We start from the raw sequence: 18,291 nt of genomic DNA on the forward strand, positions 1-18,291 counted from the left end.
GCAGCTCTCAATACTGTTTTGTATTTCTGCCTTTCGTAACCAGAAATCTCACTCGCAACAAGAGTCATTCCTCCTCCCGTTGAGGCATGTCATAACCTGAATATATTATTTGTAGAGACGTTCGCAAGAAAAGAAAAAAAAATAGTCAGCGACCATGTTTATTATTCACAATCATCACCAAAATTGGCGAGCGTCCCAGTGAAAAGAGCGGTCGCCGAGAGACCCTTCGAGTCAATTTAAATTACAGTATTGAAAGATTAAGACCTCATTTGGAATTTTCTCCTCTGCCGCCACCCAGAAGTGGTGGTCGTTTTAGTGAGCGCTAAGTGCTAACTGCAAAAAAAGGCCCTCGGCTGTCGGTTAGCTGGCTAAAAACGCTAACTGTCCAGATGAAGGGGGGCAAAAGGCTTCATTCGATTCCGTCTAGGAGAGGAAATGACAGCAGATGACTGGAAAACTTATCAGCGACCCTTCTCAGTAGCGGTAGTGGTCGGGCTTGAAGGGGCCTTCCACGGGAAGGCCCAAATATTTAGCCTGTTTGTCCGTCAGCTTGGTCAGCTTCACGCCCAGTTTGTCTAAGTGGGCCGCTGCTACCTGCTCGTCCAACTGGGGGAAAAACAAACAAACAAAAAAAGAATTATTTTATGTGTGGGGGTAGAGGAACACTAAAGGTGAAAGTCAAAAATATGGGTGTCCGAAAATCAAGTATTTATACTGTCGGGTGCCCATGATCAAGCCCACCCTCCTGCCTAAAAGCTGAGCTCTAGCTAGGCGTCATCAGTAACACAGCTCCATTGCTGCAGTCCTCCCCGACTGTCGCTCTTTGCTGACATACAGTAATAGCTGCATGAATTCCCATTTGGGAGACGTGAGAGTTCGGACCGTCGCCACATTTTGAAAAATCAAATCAGATTTAAAAACACATACGAAAGTGACCTAGATCGTATTTGAAATGGTCCACTTCTATGCGATTCGACTTGTAGAAGAAAGAAGGGAAAAAAAAAAAATGGATTTGTGCAATAATACCTGTGGTACGAACCTACCCAAGGTTTTTCAAGTTAATACCTCAAGTAGTAAGAGAAGGAAAAAAAAAATGGATTTGTGCAATAATAATAATACCTGTGGTACGAACCTACCCAAGGTTTTTCAAATAAAAAAAGTGAAAACAAAAAAAGGAACGAAACACTCTGGGGAAAATAGGGGTACAAAATTGAAAAGGTAGAGGGGGAAAAACACCAAGAAAAACAAACAGGACCCAAACAAAGCATGAAAACATGTTAACTGCAAAGGCAAAAAAAAAAAAAAAAACGTAGAACAAGTGTAGAAAAACTAGGGGTGTAACGGTACACAAAAATCTCGGTTCGGTACGTACTCAAGAAAACAAAATAAAAAATATAAATGTGCTAGTTGTTTATTACACACCTTTGTGCTTTCGACAATAGGAACATTAGCCTATACAAAGCTAGAATTCTGCTCAAAAAGTAGCGGGTATTCAAAGATAATCCAACAACAATTTGCCTTTCAGACTCCGCGTATTAGTCAGCTTTCTTTCTGAAAGAAAGAAAAAAGAAGTCCTGTGCTAAAGAGTAAAGTAATCCTAATGAAAACGATTTTAACATGTATTTTACAAAGAAATTGCCTCAATTTTTCTTATGAACGGTTTTCAAAAGCTTTATTGTTGGATTTTCTCAAGTTAAAGCGCCGCACAGAAATCAACTGTGTAAGTAGGATCTGTATATTATTATTTAATTACAGGTGTTTTAGCTCATTTCAATTTATTTAAATGGGCCATTATTTTATTATGTGTTTATTTTCCAAATGTGATGTAGTATTCATTTATATTGTAAATTTTATGTTGTATAACTTTAGTTCCTATGTGAATATTAGTTCCAACTTGTTTTGTTGTGGTACGAGCACACGGGGCCGTGTTGGTTATTATAGCAGAGAAGACAGCAGTAAATCAACAAAGACAAGTCAACTGTGCCCCGATCTACCACTCAAGAGATGTGATAAGAGTCAAAAAGTAGGTTACGATTGCATATTAGTTTGAAAATCGACCGGATCCACCGTATTTTTACACGAGTGACTTACGGTCTGCCAGATCCTAGCTACCGGTAGTAGTATTGACCCAGAATGGTCGCGTCTCGCATCAAATGATAAACTCTGCCGTTCTTTTTGTGTGCGTCGGGTTTAGCCGCTTCTGGGACACGTTTAACACGAGGCCGCACTGCGACTGTTGTGCATTGGCTGATTGACTTTAACGCCCACATTTCACTGCGTTCTCGAGGCGGCCACGTTGTTACGCCGTTGACGTTTCTGGGTTATACTGTCGTATCGTGTTGGTCCTCATTACAGTAGAGAAGACTGAGTAAATATAATCTACACAAAGAATCTGTAACCCGATCGACTCACAGCCTCGAAAAGTAAGGGTTATATTACGTCAGAAACTCGTTTGGTACGCCTTTGTTCCAAACTGAGCACCACATACTGAAACGGTTCAATACAAATACATGTACCGTTACACCCTTAATAAAAACGCACTGACTAGAAAAGTGACTAGACTGTGTGCATCCAGACATTTATTTTGGTGGCGTTAGAGAAGCACACTACAACATTCCTGACCTTTTTGGGGAGGAAGTAGACCCCCACGGGGTATTTGGCGGTGTTGGTCCACAATTCGATCTGAGCAAGAACCTGCGACGCAAACACAGAACCATGAAAAATTCTGAAGGCCGGCGAACTAAATGCCTGCGCATAAAATCACTGTCACCTGATTGGTGAAGGAGTTGCTCATGACAAAGGAGGGGTGTCCCATGGCGCAGCCCAGATTGACCAGCCTGCCCTCAGCCAGCACGATGATGTGGCGCCCGCTCTTCATCCGGTAGCGGTCCACCTGCGGCTTGATGTTGATCTTCTCCACGGCATTTTCGTTCAGCCAGCTCATGTCGATCTCGCAGTCGAAATGCCCGATATTGCACACGATGGCGTCATCCTTCATGCTGCTGAAGTGGCTGTGGCAAAAACGCTCAATTTTACGATGACTTAATGAAAATCATGAATAAGATGGGCGGAGGGGGAATAAAATAACAGATAAAAAGGAAAACAAAAAGGAGAGAGAAATCCGAAAACAAAATAAAGTTTAAAAAAAAAAAGAAAGAAAAAAAAACAGTAAATAGGAGAAAATGAAACAAAAAAATACGTAGCACAAAATTGACAAACACTAGGTTTAAAAAATGATGTGGGGAAAAAAATCAAAATGAAATAGGAAAACAAAATTGAAAACAGGTTTATTAAATTTTAAAAAATGGGGCCTAAAGGGAAAAAAAAAAAGAATGAAACACTACAATTGGGGGGGGGACACTAGAGACAAAACAGAGAAAAAACTCACTAAAAGTGGAACAAAAAATTGTGTAGTAATTAATTCATCAAATATTAAACTGAAAAGTACCAAATATCTGCAAAAAATACTCATAAAAGGTACTTAAAAATGGAACAAAAACAAGAATTGGGGGGAAAAAATACATTAAAAAGCAAAATAAACACCAAGGAGAAAAAAATAAGACAAAATTGACAAAAAGTGTCTTTAAAAAACCCAAAAAGAAAATATGGGCTAAGCAAAAAATAAAAAGGATGTAACACCAAAATATATAAAAAAAATAATAATAACAGGAAATACAACTCAAAGCAGGAACACAAAATGTACCAAAGATGGGGGTGTAGGAGCACAAAATTGGAAATAGAAACAAACAAAAAAAATCAGAATATTACAATACGCACAAGTTAAGGGGAATAGGAGTACAAAATTGGATTTATAAATTAAAAAAAAAATATTGAAAACATTACAACTCAAAACAGGGACTCGAAAATGGACCAAGAAATAATAAAATGGAATGCAAAATTAAAACAAAATGAAGAGAAAGAAAAAAATGAAAGCGCCACCTACTGTCCCTGAATAATGTCCTCGCAGCCGGTGGTGGTGACAAAAATGTTGCCTTCCAGGCAGGCTTCATCCATGGTGGTCACCTCATAGCCTGCCGAGGACGTCGAGGTGAAAAGTCGGCACACTGATGCCTGGGGCAAAAGGCGTTATTACCCTCCATGGCGGCCTGCAGGGCATTGATGGGGTCGATCTCTGTGACGATAACGCGGGCGCCGAACGCACGCAGGGCCTGCACGCAGCCTTTGCCCACGTCGCCGTAGCCAGCTACCACCGCCACCTTGCCGGCGATCATCACATCTGTGGCACGCTTGATGCCATCGATCAAGCTCTCGCGACAGCCGTACAAGTTGTCAAACTTGCTCTAATATAAAAAATATACATTTTTTATTCTTTTTTGACATGTGAGAAAAATATAGGAAAAAAGTTTAAATAAATTAGTAAACACATAGACTAACATAGGCAATGTTTGTTAAAATGAAAATACAGGTAGTCCCCAGGTTACGAACGAGTTCCGTTCCTACCCTGGCCACGTAACCCGAATTCCGCGTAAACTGGAATTAACCCTGTAAGTACCCCTAAATACCCAAATATCCCAAAACATGCATTATATGTCATATTAATCAAATGAGGTAAAAAAATAGATATTACTTCCCTCTGGTAACAGCGAACACACCATAATTCTTTTTACAACTGACTAGAGCTGAAACAAATACTTGAGCAACTCGAGTAACTCGAGTTTAAAAACTGATCCGAGTAATTTTATTCACCTCAAGGAATCGTTTAATTTTGCCAACTCTAAGCATCATGTTTTACCCGGACTACTTTTAATGCGGGACAACGCGCTGACGTCACGTGCATAGAGGAAGAAGCAATTTAAAAAAAAAAACTTGCTGCAGCCGACAGCCGCTATAAACTACGCCGACATTGCTAAAAACTATGCCCACATGATGCTAGTGTGGTAGCAGGTAGTATCCGATGAGTCTCATAGATATCGCATGCATTTAGAACTAGATCCGAAATGACAGACTCGGCCGTGTCTGGGCAGCGTTAGTAAACAGCCGCCATCTTTAAGCAGTACACTTCTCAGCGCTAATAAATTTAACGTTACTGTCACTCGCTCACATAACGTTAGCCCTTCGGAGGGCTAGGTTTCTATTGATTATGACCACTGTCGATGCGTGGCTAACGTGTCTTACATACAGGCTTTATTTAATCTGTAAAAACACTGCGCTGTAGAGTGATGAGGGTGTAAAATTAAAACCTAATAAAGCTAACTGTCAGTTTTAGCTCAGTAGTCATTGCTGAATAAAACACCAAGTAGCACTGGTCCCTAATGTGCTCCAATACAGCAGGTATCATACATTTATTTTGAACACTGCAAAAACTCAAAATCCTATCAGTACTTACAGTTTAGACCAACTTAAAACTTAACTAGAACTTAAAAATAGCTTGACACAAATGGAAATTCAATTGAAACAGGTGAGGAAAAACACATAGCTTTCAAGTGATGTGTGTTATTAAGCGTAATTATATTTTTAGGTAAGAGTAAGAAATATGTTTTTTTGTTTTTTTTAAGATCTAGAAGTTTTTTTTTTTTTTTAAGTAAAAGCAGTGAATTTTTCTTTAGTCACATCTGAGATGCAACTGTTGGCTGTTTTCAACAATGTACATCGAAAATAAAGACATTGACTGAAAATGGTTCAATTTTGAATAAAATGTCTTTTTTTCTCATGTATATTCATAATTGCTCTTAGAATAGATAGAACTTTCAGTCGATTACTAAAATATTCGATAGCTGCAGCCCTACAACGGACATTAATTTGCCACCGTCAAACTATGAACACACTACTAGAAAATACAACAATGAGATCAAGCTTACAAATGCTATAAAGTAAAACAATAGAGATATTTACTTGCAAAAACATACCTCAATAGCTGTACAATAATACAGAGGGAAATAAAGTCCAAGTCTTTCCAATTCAACAAGGAACACGGAAGCTATTAGTGGCGCCGGTCCAGCGGTGAAAACGAACACTGCTCAATAAGCTAGTGGGCTAATATCGAGCTAACGTGGGGGCATTGCCGAGCCTGCGTTGTTTACCCTTTCCCTGCCTTCTTGTAATGTTTACTAGCATTCACCTTCACTTCCCAACATGAAAGGAACGTTTAAAACAGAAAATAGCACTTGCATGAGTTCAATCAAGTCCGAGTACAACAAAGGAAAGCAGACCGCACATACACTGTAGTATAATGAAATACCAGATACGCATACCAATTACTGTTGAGATCAACCATTTAGAATTAGACCTAATAAATAACAAAATTAAATGACAAAAAAAAAAAAAAATACTGTACTTACCATCAATGCTAACGTGGGGCAGACAAGACACTGTTACATGACTTAAAAAAAACGAATGAAGAAAAAACAGCGGACGAGAGACATGCTTCGTAAAGTCGAAATCACATAAATCGGGTACGTCGTAACCTACGGACTACCTGTACCGTACTTCAGAATTTTTTTTTTTTACCTAATCAGGCTCTCTCAGCAGTCATGCAGGGACTCAAATTGGCAACAAAACCTATTTTTTGTTTTTAAATGTTTTTTTAAAGGTTCATGTGTCAATCTTATTTAATTAACTTTTCTACAGACAGAAAAATGAAAATAATGGATTGGTAACAGCTGTATTAAAATAATCCCTTATGTTCTCATGAGAAATTTATTTATTTTGGTAGTTGATTAATATGAAAATCGTAGTATTTTTAGGCAAAAAAAAAAAAACATTTTTTTGAAGGATTAGTATAATTAAAACTGATTTTTCTTCTTTTCCTTTTAAAAGTTAAAGGTATGGGAATATTTAAATTCATATCCCCAGAAATATTGAACAACATTTTTAATTTATTCAAATCAAAAAGGTATTTATTTAATTAAATTCTGAAAAATAAGTAAATAAAATTACTATTATTGTTGTTATTTACCATTTGTTTACCTTTACTGCAAACAGAAAAATATGGAATCTGACAATAGTAGTCATGACAAAGAAAATTATATAAGAAAAATATGTTTGGTATATTTTTAAAAATACCTTTATCTTCCTGGAGAAGTTATAATTTGGCAGCTTATTAGCATTAATATGAAAACGGCAGCTTTTTTTTTTTTTTTTGTTAAAAGCATTTAAAAAGATGTAGAACATTTGAAAAAAAAAAATCTTAAAAGCAGGACTTGATAAGAATATTTTAGGGGGAAAAATATCCGACAAGAAATCTTACTGAACAAAAAAACACGCATTTAATTTTGTAAAAATATTTCTAAATATCAATTATTAAAAATATATATTTTACAATTATTAATGAAGTGTTCAGATTATGAGAACTATAAAAAGTATACTATAAAAGTTTGTTGTATCAGAGTATGTGAATAAGCTAGAAACTGATGCTTATATAAACACAAAAAAGAATGCAGTTTTTCCTTAATATTTCCCTGTTTACCTTGGTGACGGAGTCATTAACGTTGATGGCGGGCACCTTCAGCTCACCCTTCTTCATCATCTTGTAGAGGTTGTGGACACCCGTGGTTGTCTCTTCAGACAGGCCACGAATGCCTGAGGGCAACAGAAAGATACTTGAATACATTTTATAAAGGAAAAATAAAACCACAGTCACGCAGAAAACTCAAACATGTTGGCGGTCAATAAAACGCCGAGTCATCACTGAGGCGTAGACTCAGTGCAGACGACCGCCTTTGCTCTTTGCCGCCTTTTGACACAACTACAGCACGGAAGGCTGCGCTGCAACGCCTCAAGGGGCATTCAAAGGGATATAAGTATATATTTTTGTAATCTGTGCAATGTCTGAAAACGATAGTATTTTTTAAATTAATTAATCAGCGAAATTCGTTATCGGGTTGATCTGCAATCTAAAATGGCGCTTCGGCGCCATCCGGTGGTGATTTGGTGTCAAGAATCTTGCCTTGGAGCAGCTTGGGGTACTTAGTGTGGACCAAGTTGGTGAGGTCGCCGCCATCGTCCAGGATCATGTTGAGGGGTTGGTTGTCTTTGAAGTAGATGGTCTGCTCGATGCACCACATGTACTCCTCGTCCGTCTCGCCCTTCCACGCATACACTGTGCACATCAATTGAGTAGATTTAACGCTTTCAGTGCCATTGACAATGATAGACGTCCAATCATGTGGTCCTTACAAACAAAATTAAACCTCTTTAAAAGAGCTCATCACCAGAAGCGTCCAATACCAATGTTCATTCACTGCCAACCCTCCCACTTTAAACGGATTGGACTTACATGGCCGTCAATTGCAGACAGAGTTAAACAGCAAAATATTTAAAAATCAAACTATTAATTTTGCTAAACATCCACTGGATCAATGGTAACGCGTAAATCAAAAGCTAAAGGCTAACAGATCCTGGAGTAGCCTTTACTGTGATTTTTATTCTCCTAACTGTGTAGAAGCGACCATCAGTGTAGCTTAAATTGAAAGGTGCTATGAAATGGGAACTAGGAGTGTGACAATTAGACATGTGCCGATTACCGGTTTCAAGGTATACCGTGGTATAAAAACATCAAGGTTTCAAAACCGCAAAAAATTTCCGTCATACCGTCCCTAAGGTATTAACCATTTTTTTATTTCTCAAAAATGCATGGAGAAGTCCCTCGCTTGCAGCTGCAAGGCTCAGTCCTCCCCCACCGGTTGTTTCCGAGTGTCAGTGAGTAAGCGGTGCTACATGATGGCTGGAGGAGGTGAATGAGAATATTTCAACTACAGAAAAGTTATAGATGGCCACGGCTTAGAGGAGGGCCAACCGACATGTAAAACAATTTCAGCGGGTGGCTGCCGAGAAGGCAATACCTCCAATATGATTTTGCATTTATACAAAATTAAAGATTGGTAAACATTGTCATGAACATTTCCCACCAGCTACAACATAATGTAAACATGATACGAGTCATACAACTGTGCTTTTTATGGAAAATAATTGAATTATTTTTGTTCTGATGGTAATAATGTTGAGCTATGGCTATGGGTTTAGGCTCATCTAAAGGACTGTTGACATTTAGAATATTTTTAACCTAACATTATACTTATGTTCCAATTTGCTAATGTTTTGAAAAATAATCCTGTTCAATGGATTATTTTTAAACCCAGATATCTCAAAGTAACACATTTTAGAGCTGTAAATGCAATACTGTGAAACTGATATTTTTGGCTTAAGGTTATCATACCGTCAGAATATCAAACTGGCACATGCCTAGTGACAATATATCGAAAAGGTGATATATCGCGATATTTTGTAGCCCAAAAGGTTATCGATATGCTCCCAGCAAGAATTGATAAATCGTTCTAAAAAAGGTGTCCATTTTTTAAAAAATAAAAAGGCAACCAACAAAATCTTCCATTAGAATAGTGCCTACGTTAGCTCACTAGCTGCCATTGATGGTGCAATCCATTCAATTTATTTTGACTGGATTGGATGTCTAGCTCTGTCAATGGCGTTGAAACCAGAGCATACACAGAGTCTTTTGTGGGCATTTACAGGTCAGATCTTGTTCATTTAGGGCAGGGGTCCCCAAACTTTTTCCTTTGAGGGCCACATAACTTTTCCCTACTCTGATGAGGGGCCGGGGTCAGTTTGTAACAGAAAGAGTGTGACGATTGCAGGAGTGCCTACATGTAAACAATTATTGTTTTTCAGAAAGCCACAATCAAATAACCCTTTCTGGATTCTTCAAGGAACAAAAGTAAATAAAATAAAAATAATATAATATAATATAATATATAATAAATAACACTATTAATTAAATACTGTAGATAACCAAATAAGCCTCTCTGGGTTCTTCACAAAAAAAAAAAAAAAAAAAAAAAAAAAAAATCAAAATGCTCTCTGGTATTGTTCAGGGGGCCAGACCAAATGTGGAGGTGGGCCGTATCCGGCCCGCGGGCCGTAGTTTGAGACCCCTGATTTAGGGCATTTACAGGTTACTTCCTGTTGATTTTGAGTCACTTCCCATTCATTTGATGACATTCTTTAGTTACTTCCTTTACAGTAACCCAAAATCAACAGAAAATGACCCGTAGGGGCCCCAAAAGGGAAAGGAAGTTACTGAAAATCAACAAAAAATGATGTGAAATACCCCCAAACTGAGCCCATTGCCGGGAATTGGCTGCCAATGACGACCATAGACGTCCAATCCGTTTAAGCGCGAGGGATGGTAGCGAATTCGTTCATTCACTGCCACCCTCCCACTTAAAATGGATTGGATGTCTACTAATGATAACCTCAATGCAGAAGAATAAAAAAAGATTGTTTTTCTATTTATTACTCGTTTTGGAGAATATCCTAGAAATTATTTTCTGACCCAAGTATCGACAATTGCTGTATCGTCATATTGTGAGATCATCTTTATCGTGAGCCTTGCATCGTAAATCATATCGTCAGGTACCCGGAGGTTCCCACCACTAGTGGTAACCACGGCAAAAAATGAACATGACAACAGTTACATAATTTTACATAAAGGAAACAAATTTTGGCCTATTTTTAAGCAATTTCAAACATGCATCAGGAAACGCCCTTTTTTCCCCCAGCAATTCTGGTTGTGACATCACAACCAGAATTGGTGATCATGTCTAGCTTTCGAGTGCAGCGCTAGCTAGTAGATGTTGACAGAATGATAGACCGGTCACACAGCAAAAAGAGAATAGAAAGCCTGAGGTCAGCATGCTAGCAGACTGCCAAAATTTGCTGCTCATTCTGCATGTAACACCAACTGTTTGGAGATTTAAAAAAAAAAAAAAAATTGTGGCAGCCAAGAAAAAGACTAATTAGGCTAATTTATTTATTAAGTCTTTTCCGTCACTTTTTGTGATGGATTGGCGTCAAATATGTTACATCATCCTAAAGTCACTTGTTGGAGCATTTCATAGCACCTTTAAATAACTTGGATCTTACCTGGTACACCAGATTTGGCAATGGCGGCAGCCGCGTGGTCCTGAGTGGAGAAGATGTTACAACTGGACCACTGGACCTAAAAAAAAAAAATTTTTTTTTTATTTTTTTAAAAACGTCAACTTTTTTTAGAGCATTTACTTATGCTTGCATCTTTAAAATAATTTTTTTTAATCATTCAAATGAACCTGTTAAAAAAAGTTTTTTAGAAGTGTTAAAAAGAAAAGGCCATTTTGAAAATGTAATTTTAAAAGACTATTACTTTTAATTTCAAAGTCTTAACTTATCCGCTTGGTGGTAATAAATGAAATTTTTAAAAAATTCAAGATCATGTTCTGTCACCATTGACGGCACTAATATGATGTCTAGTGCCATCAATGGCAGCCTGATGGAAAAATATGTCGGCGGTCAATAAAACGCCGAGTCGTCATGATGGGTCGACTCAGTGCAGACGACCGCCTTTGCTCTTTGCCACCTTTTGACACAACTACAACACAGACTGTTGCGCTGCAACGCCTCAAGGGGCAACACCACCACCACACTAACACACAAGGGCAGCTGCCCTACCATAATTTATACGTACAAACCTCGGCCCCGAGCTCGGTGAGCGTCTCGATCAGGACAGCGGTCTGCAGCGTCATGTGCAGGCACCCGGCGATCCGCGCGCCAGCCAGCGGCTTGGAGGCACCGTACAGCTCCCTCATCTTCATCAGGCCCGGCATCTCATTTTCGGCGATGGCGATGGCCTTGCGCCCCCACTCCGCTTGGCTGATGTCGGCTGCACCACAACGGGTCACGTTACAAAAGCCTTAATTCCGTACGTCAATTGGTCCGACTCCTCTGAATTTCAGCATTTTTGCAGATTCTGCAACTTAACAACTACCATTGACAAAATATTTTCTAAATGTTTGGTGAATAAACCCCCAAATTAGAAACTTTCATTTGGAGTTTAATTTTCATCCAAATTACAGTTACATCTCGCAATTGTTAATAGTGAAAGTATTGGTTTTATAATTAACCTAAAAAAAAATGCACTTACGACCAATTAACATAGTTAAAAAAAAAATTTTTTTTAAGCAAAAAATTTGTTTTTTTTCACTGGCAAAAGCTTGTTTCTGACCGTTGATGGGGTGGGGTTTATAAAGAAAACAAGACTTTTAAGACTAGTCTTAAAAAAATACATTATCAACAAAATAATTGTCAATTCACTTCATAATTGATGAGTTGTCAATTAGTTGCTGCATCAAGTGAAGTCATGAAAACGTTCAAGGTCTGGAGAACATTGACATATCAACAAGCGGTGAATCAATCACTAGTCAGATTGACGGACGTGTTGAACCGCTTTGACTTTTGACGTGGACTTTAACCCTGTTGCTCTTATCCCACTACACGCAACATGTGTATTTCACCTTACTTGACATTATTGTAAGAGAATGTTCTCATGAAAAATTGTACGTCATTTGGAAATTTAAATTGCAAACTAAGCAATAAAAATACAATGGCAGAGAAGTTCTATACTGTAGACCTTTAAGTGTAGTTCGATTAATTGTACTTTGTATTTATATATTTAAATTGCAATAGAAATGTAGCTACATAACAAAGTCGCCCATGAAATAAGTACATATCTAAAACAATAACGCAATAAATGCATTTGAATCAATTAACTATTTTAAGCAAGCAGTACGGGAAAAAAAAAAAAAAAGAAAAAAAAAGGAAATAACCCAAGTGCTGCAGGGGTGAGTAGCAACTTTGATTAATATTTCCAATACAGCTAGTGTTCAATTTAACGTCAAATGAGGTCAATTTAATCACTATTTAAATGAAATCATACATCATATTCATTCAATTTGCGGTTATATGTTGTACTGTAATGCGCACGTGTATCGTTGCGAGTCTGCCGCTGTCAATCACGCCGGCCAGGAAAGAGCCGTTCACTATGCATCATGGGAGTTTGTGTTCCCAGAGATATGACGCTGCATCTTCCAGCGATACTTAAAAACTACAACACCCAGAATACAATTCCACTGCTACTCCCGCTAATTGTGCTTCAACATGACGACTCGCCGAAATTATTCACCCTAAAATTCCAACACGACGTAAATACTACCTATTTCAAAAGACGCAGTGTTAATAGCAGCATAATTTCTATTCACAAAGTTGTTTACGACTAAGAATAAATAGAGATTTATCGAATAAAAAGCTTTTTTTTTACCTCGCCGCGTGTGCATGCCGTGGCGGGCTAACTAGCCATCGTTTCTACCGGCACATTCACCCACGCAGAACAAGAGTTAAGAACGACGGTTTAACAAGGAAAGTTAAGACACTGACCAACTTTAAAGGGGAGTTTCTGGGACATGGCTGCGAGTTGGTGTTATTCGGGGTCGCTTGAGCGAAGTGGCAGCTGCCTTGCCGACGAGCAAACGCAGAGAGGAGGGACCGAAACATGTCGACGAGCTTTTTATCCAGCCGTGCGATTCCTCGGCGCATCAGTAGTATGGGGGCGGTGCTTGAGGGCGATTTACGGCTTTCCATTGGTCCAGGGATCACATCCGCCCCAAATGTATGCAACATGATTGGTCAGTTGGCCGAACAGACTCGCCCCAATGTATGATGCCTTCAAGCGCGGTATGTGAATGCGAATTGCGAGCAACTCGTTTGGTGAGGAAAATATCAGCTCGAGTTCACGCAATCGCGTTTGACGTTACGACATACCTTATTTAACGCTCACAGGGTGTGCATTGACTGATTATATTGCACAACATATGTTTAGTGTACCTCAATTCATGTTCTACGAGCAAACACAACACGAGCACACAACGACAATGTCACATTATAACTCCCACAAACACGAGACAGGACACATAAACTCCCCCCACTAAAAAAAAGAAAAACTAAAGAAAACGCACCAAAACGGAACAAACAAAGACAAAAAAAAAAAAAAAAAAAACGTATTCAAAAGACACACAAAAGCAAACACAAAAAATACTTCTTCTAACTCTCAGTAAATACAAAATGTGTTTGAGTTATTTCTAAATGTCTAGAATGTTATCTAGAATGGTTTTCCTGGACAAACGCTTGTATATGATGTTTTAAATGGTAAATAGGTTACTTTTAAAGGTTAAACCGAACTTGCACGACCCGTTTTTGCTGACTGTTCACTGTTGGTGGTGAAAGCCACGCTGTGAACAGCTGTCTCCTTGACTCGCATTTTTAAAAGCAGTTTTCTTTACCTAAAAACTTTCCGCTGTGTCCATGCAATACAATGTTAAATCTGAAAAGTATCACCGAAACCTTTCATTTGACATGTGACTTGATGCACTTTGTTGCAATTAGGCGTTTGACCTGTTTTGCTGCAGATTTGATCATAAAAAGTTTTTATTTTTTTTAACATTTCTGGAATAAATGAGGGTAGATTTGAAGAATAAATGTTGATCTTGAATGCTGCCATCATGAGCTTTCATTTGAGGTGTGACTTGATACAGTTAGTATCAATTTGATTTTTGATGTTGTACAAGCACACCTGGTAATGCGTTATTTTTACTCTGTTACATTTACTTGAGAAGCCTTTTGAGAAAATGTACTTCTAAGAGTAGTTTTAACACGCAATACTTTTATACACCATCAGTGTACACCGAAACAAGTTTATCCATCGGTAGATTTTTTTTTCTTTCAAGACTTGAATAAATCCTCCCCCCTCGTCACTTTCATAGTCCAAACCTTGCAATCACCCTGAACCGTGATAAATAGCTTACGTCTGTAGACTCATCCAAAGCGAGAGAAAAAAACTGTGCCGTTTTTATGTCCTTATGTCCAGGGGTGAAAGTGGCTAGAATTTCTTGCCGGAACTCCCCGACGTGAAGGTCGCCACAGAGCCAGAAATTTTATTTATTTATTTATTTTTCTTTCTTTTTTCTTTCTTTTTTTTTTGGGGGGGGGGTTCAAATCTCTTAAACTACTAAAATGCAAAGACAACTGTTTTAGCACCGTTATTTCTATAACACATACAAAAGCTGATTTTCATTCAAAATTGTATTTTTTCAGTGATTTGCAAAATAAAAGTTAACAAAAACATCAATATGCCCAACATCCATCTCCTAATTTTTATTTTCCCTCATTTCCTCATATACTAAATGCCAAATCTCAATTTTAACTACTTAAGAACATATGATGTATATTCAAACTGAAGTTAATGTAAACATTTACTTTTTTTTTTTTTTTTAATAATAAAGACATAAGTAACATACATTCAGAAAAATAAGTACAAATGACTCATATTATGCAGAGTGAAATGGAATATATTTTAAAGATCGCGCGAAGGAAATGAACAGGTAGCCTAACATAAATGAACAAATATAAGTCTAAAGTGCACATTGACAGCTAAGATGTTCTGAACCTCCCCATCAGATCAAATAAAACTAAATATGACAAATGAGCTTCTCAACTCTTTCGTTGCTCTTAAAGATTTGATCCATTTTATGTTGCATTGCTTTTTCTGTCGCATCAATTAAACTTTTTTTTTTTTTTTTGCTATTCCAGAAAACATGCACATTTGAACCAATCAGAGCGTACTATCTCTGCTGATCACATGTCAGTATGTCAGCCAACTGAACAGATAAATGGGTCCAGGAGTTTTGCTTTGCATTTGCACATTGACGTGACTCATCATCGTCAGACTCAGATAACTGCAGCAGATGGGGAAACCTCCCTGCCGTCCGTGGAATAAAATAAATAATAAATATTGGTGGAAAAGGATTACGCTTCACAAGTACTTTATTATGCTTGTTGTTAACACTTGTATATGTAAATCTGATGTTGGTAGATTGTTTTCTTCTTGGAGATGAAATTCATGTGTGGCAGCTTAGCATTTTTTTTACATAGTGTTTTGACAGTTGCCGTCATATTTTCGGAGTCGAAGCACCGTGTACCGGAACAGCATTCCGGCCTTGAATCTTTTACCGGAACTGCATTCCGGCCCTGAATCTTATACCGGAACTGCGTTCTGGCCCTGAATCTTATAGCGTTCCTGACCGTTCTGGCTCACTTTCACCCCTGCTTATGTCCTGCTGAAAAGTACGATACACCTCTTTTCTTTTCTTCTTTTTTTCTTTTTGCCATCTTCTCAAAAGGGTTTCTAAAATTAGATGACAATGTGGAAAACGAAACTGAAAACGAGGAAAGTTTACTTCCTGATCTCCCACACACGCCCACATCGGCCGCTATTTTCGACAGCAAAATACGGCAACCCCACTTGAACAGTGTCTCTGCCTCATCTGCGTTGCCCATGCGATTGATAGATAAATAGATAGATAGACACAACGACATGTATGTTTGCCACTTTCCCACTAAAATGACTGCGAACCGGCTTTTTAGTCGCCAGTTGTAGTCTATGGACTACGTGTCCCATGATCACCCTGGGATCATGCAGCCAATGGCAAGGGACTTGGGGGATCTAACGTAGCACATCTAAGTTGGGATTTGATGATATCTAGTGCGAAGTGCGGGAGTGTTGTCGTAGCATTAAAAAAGTTAACATACGCTGCAAAAGTCACGTCTGCTCATTACTGCACAACACCAGCGTATGAGCGGTGACCGTGGCCTTTTCACGCAATGCGCAAAGGGGTATAACTAAACTTTTTTTTAATTATCATTATTATTAAAGATTTGTCTGCTAGGCAGATGCAGCCGTCAAAAGAGCCAGATCTGGCTCGCGAGCCAAATGTTCCCAACCCCTGCTCTATTGATTTTGGTTTTTAAGTTCAATTGTTCAAAGCTGTCAAAAGAAAAAAATGAAAAATTAAAAAATCGTTTTTTTTCCCCCAGGCTAATGGAAAGAACAATAACAAATTGTAGAGAAGCTAAATAATGAATGAAGGAATTCCGACAGTCTCAGCGTACATGACACAATTGTCACGTGTGTGACCACGTTCCTTTGTTCAGCACACCCATGGTAGCGTGGCCGAGCGGTCTAAGGCGCTGGATTAAGGCTCCAGTCTCTTTGGGGGCGTGGGTTCGAATCCCACCGCTGCCATAACCTTATTTGTGCACTTTTACCGTTAAGTGTTCAAGACATCAAGAACAATCTTGCAGGTCGTTTGTAATAACACATGGATGGAGCAATTAAAATTTGAGTTAATGTGTTCAAATGTAACTGGGAAAATTGAATTTGGATGCTCTGAAATGTCACAGGGAAAACTGAATTAGGCTGTTCAGTTCTTTTATAGTTTATAAATGTATAAATATTTTTTAGCTTTATTTCTTTTTTTATTCCAATTTTAAATTAGAAATTTTTCTCCAATCTGCAAGCTCATGAAATACAAGTTTTAATGTTAATTGTAAGGAAAGGGTTTTTTAAAAAGTTTCCAACATATTTATATTCTTGGTAGATTAATTAAATTTACAGTCATTACCAGGGCCGGCCCAGCCTATACACAGACTATGCAGCTGCTTAGGGCCCCTGACCACTAGGGGGCCCTTACTTGTTTAATTTATATTCTATTTTGTTTACTACAGTTTGCTTTATTTGACTTTTGTGAGTTATGATACTTGATTACAAGCTTAAAAAAATAAAAGTTCTTCCTTTTTTCTTTCCTCTTTTAGAAAAAGGTTTGGCGCTATCTACTGTAAGTACTGACAATCTTTTGGGGTGAGAAGTTTGAAGTATGCAGCGCAACAAAATCTGATTAATATACAAAATATGGACGTATGGGTTGGATTGCATGTATGGGTTTCACAGTACACTGTGACGAAATGGTGGGCCAAAAATATGGGCCCCTTTGCATTATTTTGCTTAGGGCCTCCAAATGGCCTGGGCCGGCCCTGGTCATTACTAAGATTTATAAAAGAATATATATATTTCCAATATATTTGTCATGATATTGGCTCTTTAAATAAAGTTATATTCATTTACATTTTCATGAAATAGATTTAATAAAATGTAACTAGTTTATTTCTGTCACTAAATAATTGGTTTATTTATTGGAAATAAAATATAACAGTAAAAAATCCTTACATATTTTATATATATTTTAACTAGCTAATCATAAAAATAATATTTACACATGATGCTGATTAAATTGAGAATTATTAAAAAATATATCATTAAGTATTCAACTGATCTAAAATGGAAAATGAAATATTAATTAATGCAGTACATTTATTCAGCTTTCATTTAATTAAAATTGCATTACTATTTTTAGTCCATAATTATCTGACAGTTAAGGTCTGAACCTGGTCTTGACCATTTTTCCGTCACTCATTACAATTGAACCCGATCGGACCTTGAACTTGTTTATGTGAAGGGTCGACTGACGGCGGCGTGGCCAATGTTTCACTACGGATTTATTATTGATTGACAGGCAGCCACCATTAGAAATCCAAACCATGGCTGGAAGAAAA

At 37.9% G+C, this 18,291-nt stretch overlaps 1 protein-coding gene and 3 non-coding genes across 4 annotated transcripts; 1 reads left to right on the top strand and 3 right to left on the bottom strand.

Annotated features, from left to right (window-relative positions):
* Nucleotides 1-142: 142 nt before the first annotated feature.
* Nucleotides 143-13,391, bottom strand: ahcy (adenosylhomocysteinase). Its single transcript, XM_057846058.1, has 10 exons — nt 13,225-13,391; nt 11,484-11,674; nt 10,900-10,975; nt 7,907-8,059; nt 7,427-7,539; nt 4,094-4,301; nt 3,944-4,031; nt 2,771-3,011; nt 2,623-2,694; nt 143-606 (listed from the first exon to the last, which is right to left on the bottom strand). Exons 1-10 carry the CDS (start codon nt 13,250-13,252, stop codon nt 475-477), a joined length of 1,302 nt encoding a protein of 433 aa, XP_057702041.1. The 5' UTR covers nt 13,253-13,391; the 3' UTR covers nt 143-474.
* Nucleotides 7,615-7,747, bottom strand: LOC130922459 (small nucleolar RNA SNORA17). The gene has a single exon (XR_009064507.1). It is a non-coding gene; the product is annotated as a small nucleolar RNA SNORA17 (small nucleolar RNA).
* On the bottom strand, nt 11,294-11,425 carry LOC130922467 (small nucleolar RNA SNORA17). Its single transcript, XR_009064514.1, has one exon. It is a non-coding gene; the product is annotated as a small nucleolar RNA SNORA17 (small nucleolar RNA).
* Nucleotides 13,392-16,842: 3,451 nt separating the features above from the next.
* Nucleotides 16,843-16,924, top strand: trnal-aag (transfer RNA leucine (anticodon AAG)). Its single transcript has one exon. It is a non-coding gene; the product is annotated as a tRNA-Leu (tRNA).
* The last annotated feature ends 1,367 nt before the right edge of the window (nt 16,925-18,291 follow it).

This window comes from Corythoichthys intestinalis, chromosome 9, assembly GCF_030265065.1.
Source record: "Corythoichthys intestinalis isolate RoL2023-P3 chromosome 9, ASM3026506v1, whole genome shotgun sequence".
Taxonomy (NCBI): Eukaryota; Metazoa; Chordata; class Actinopteri; order Syngnathiformes; family Syngnathidae; genus Corythoichthys; species Corythoichthys intestinalis.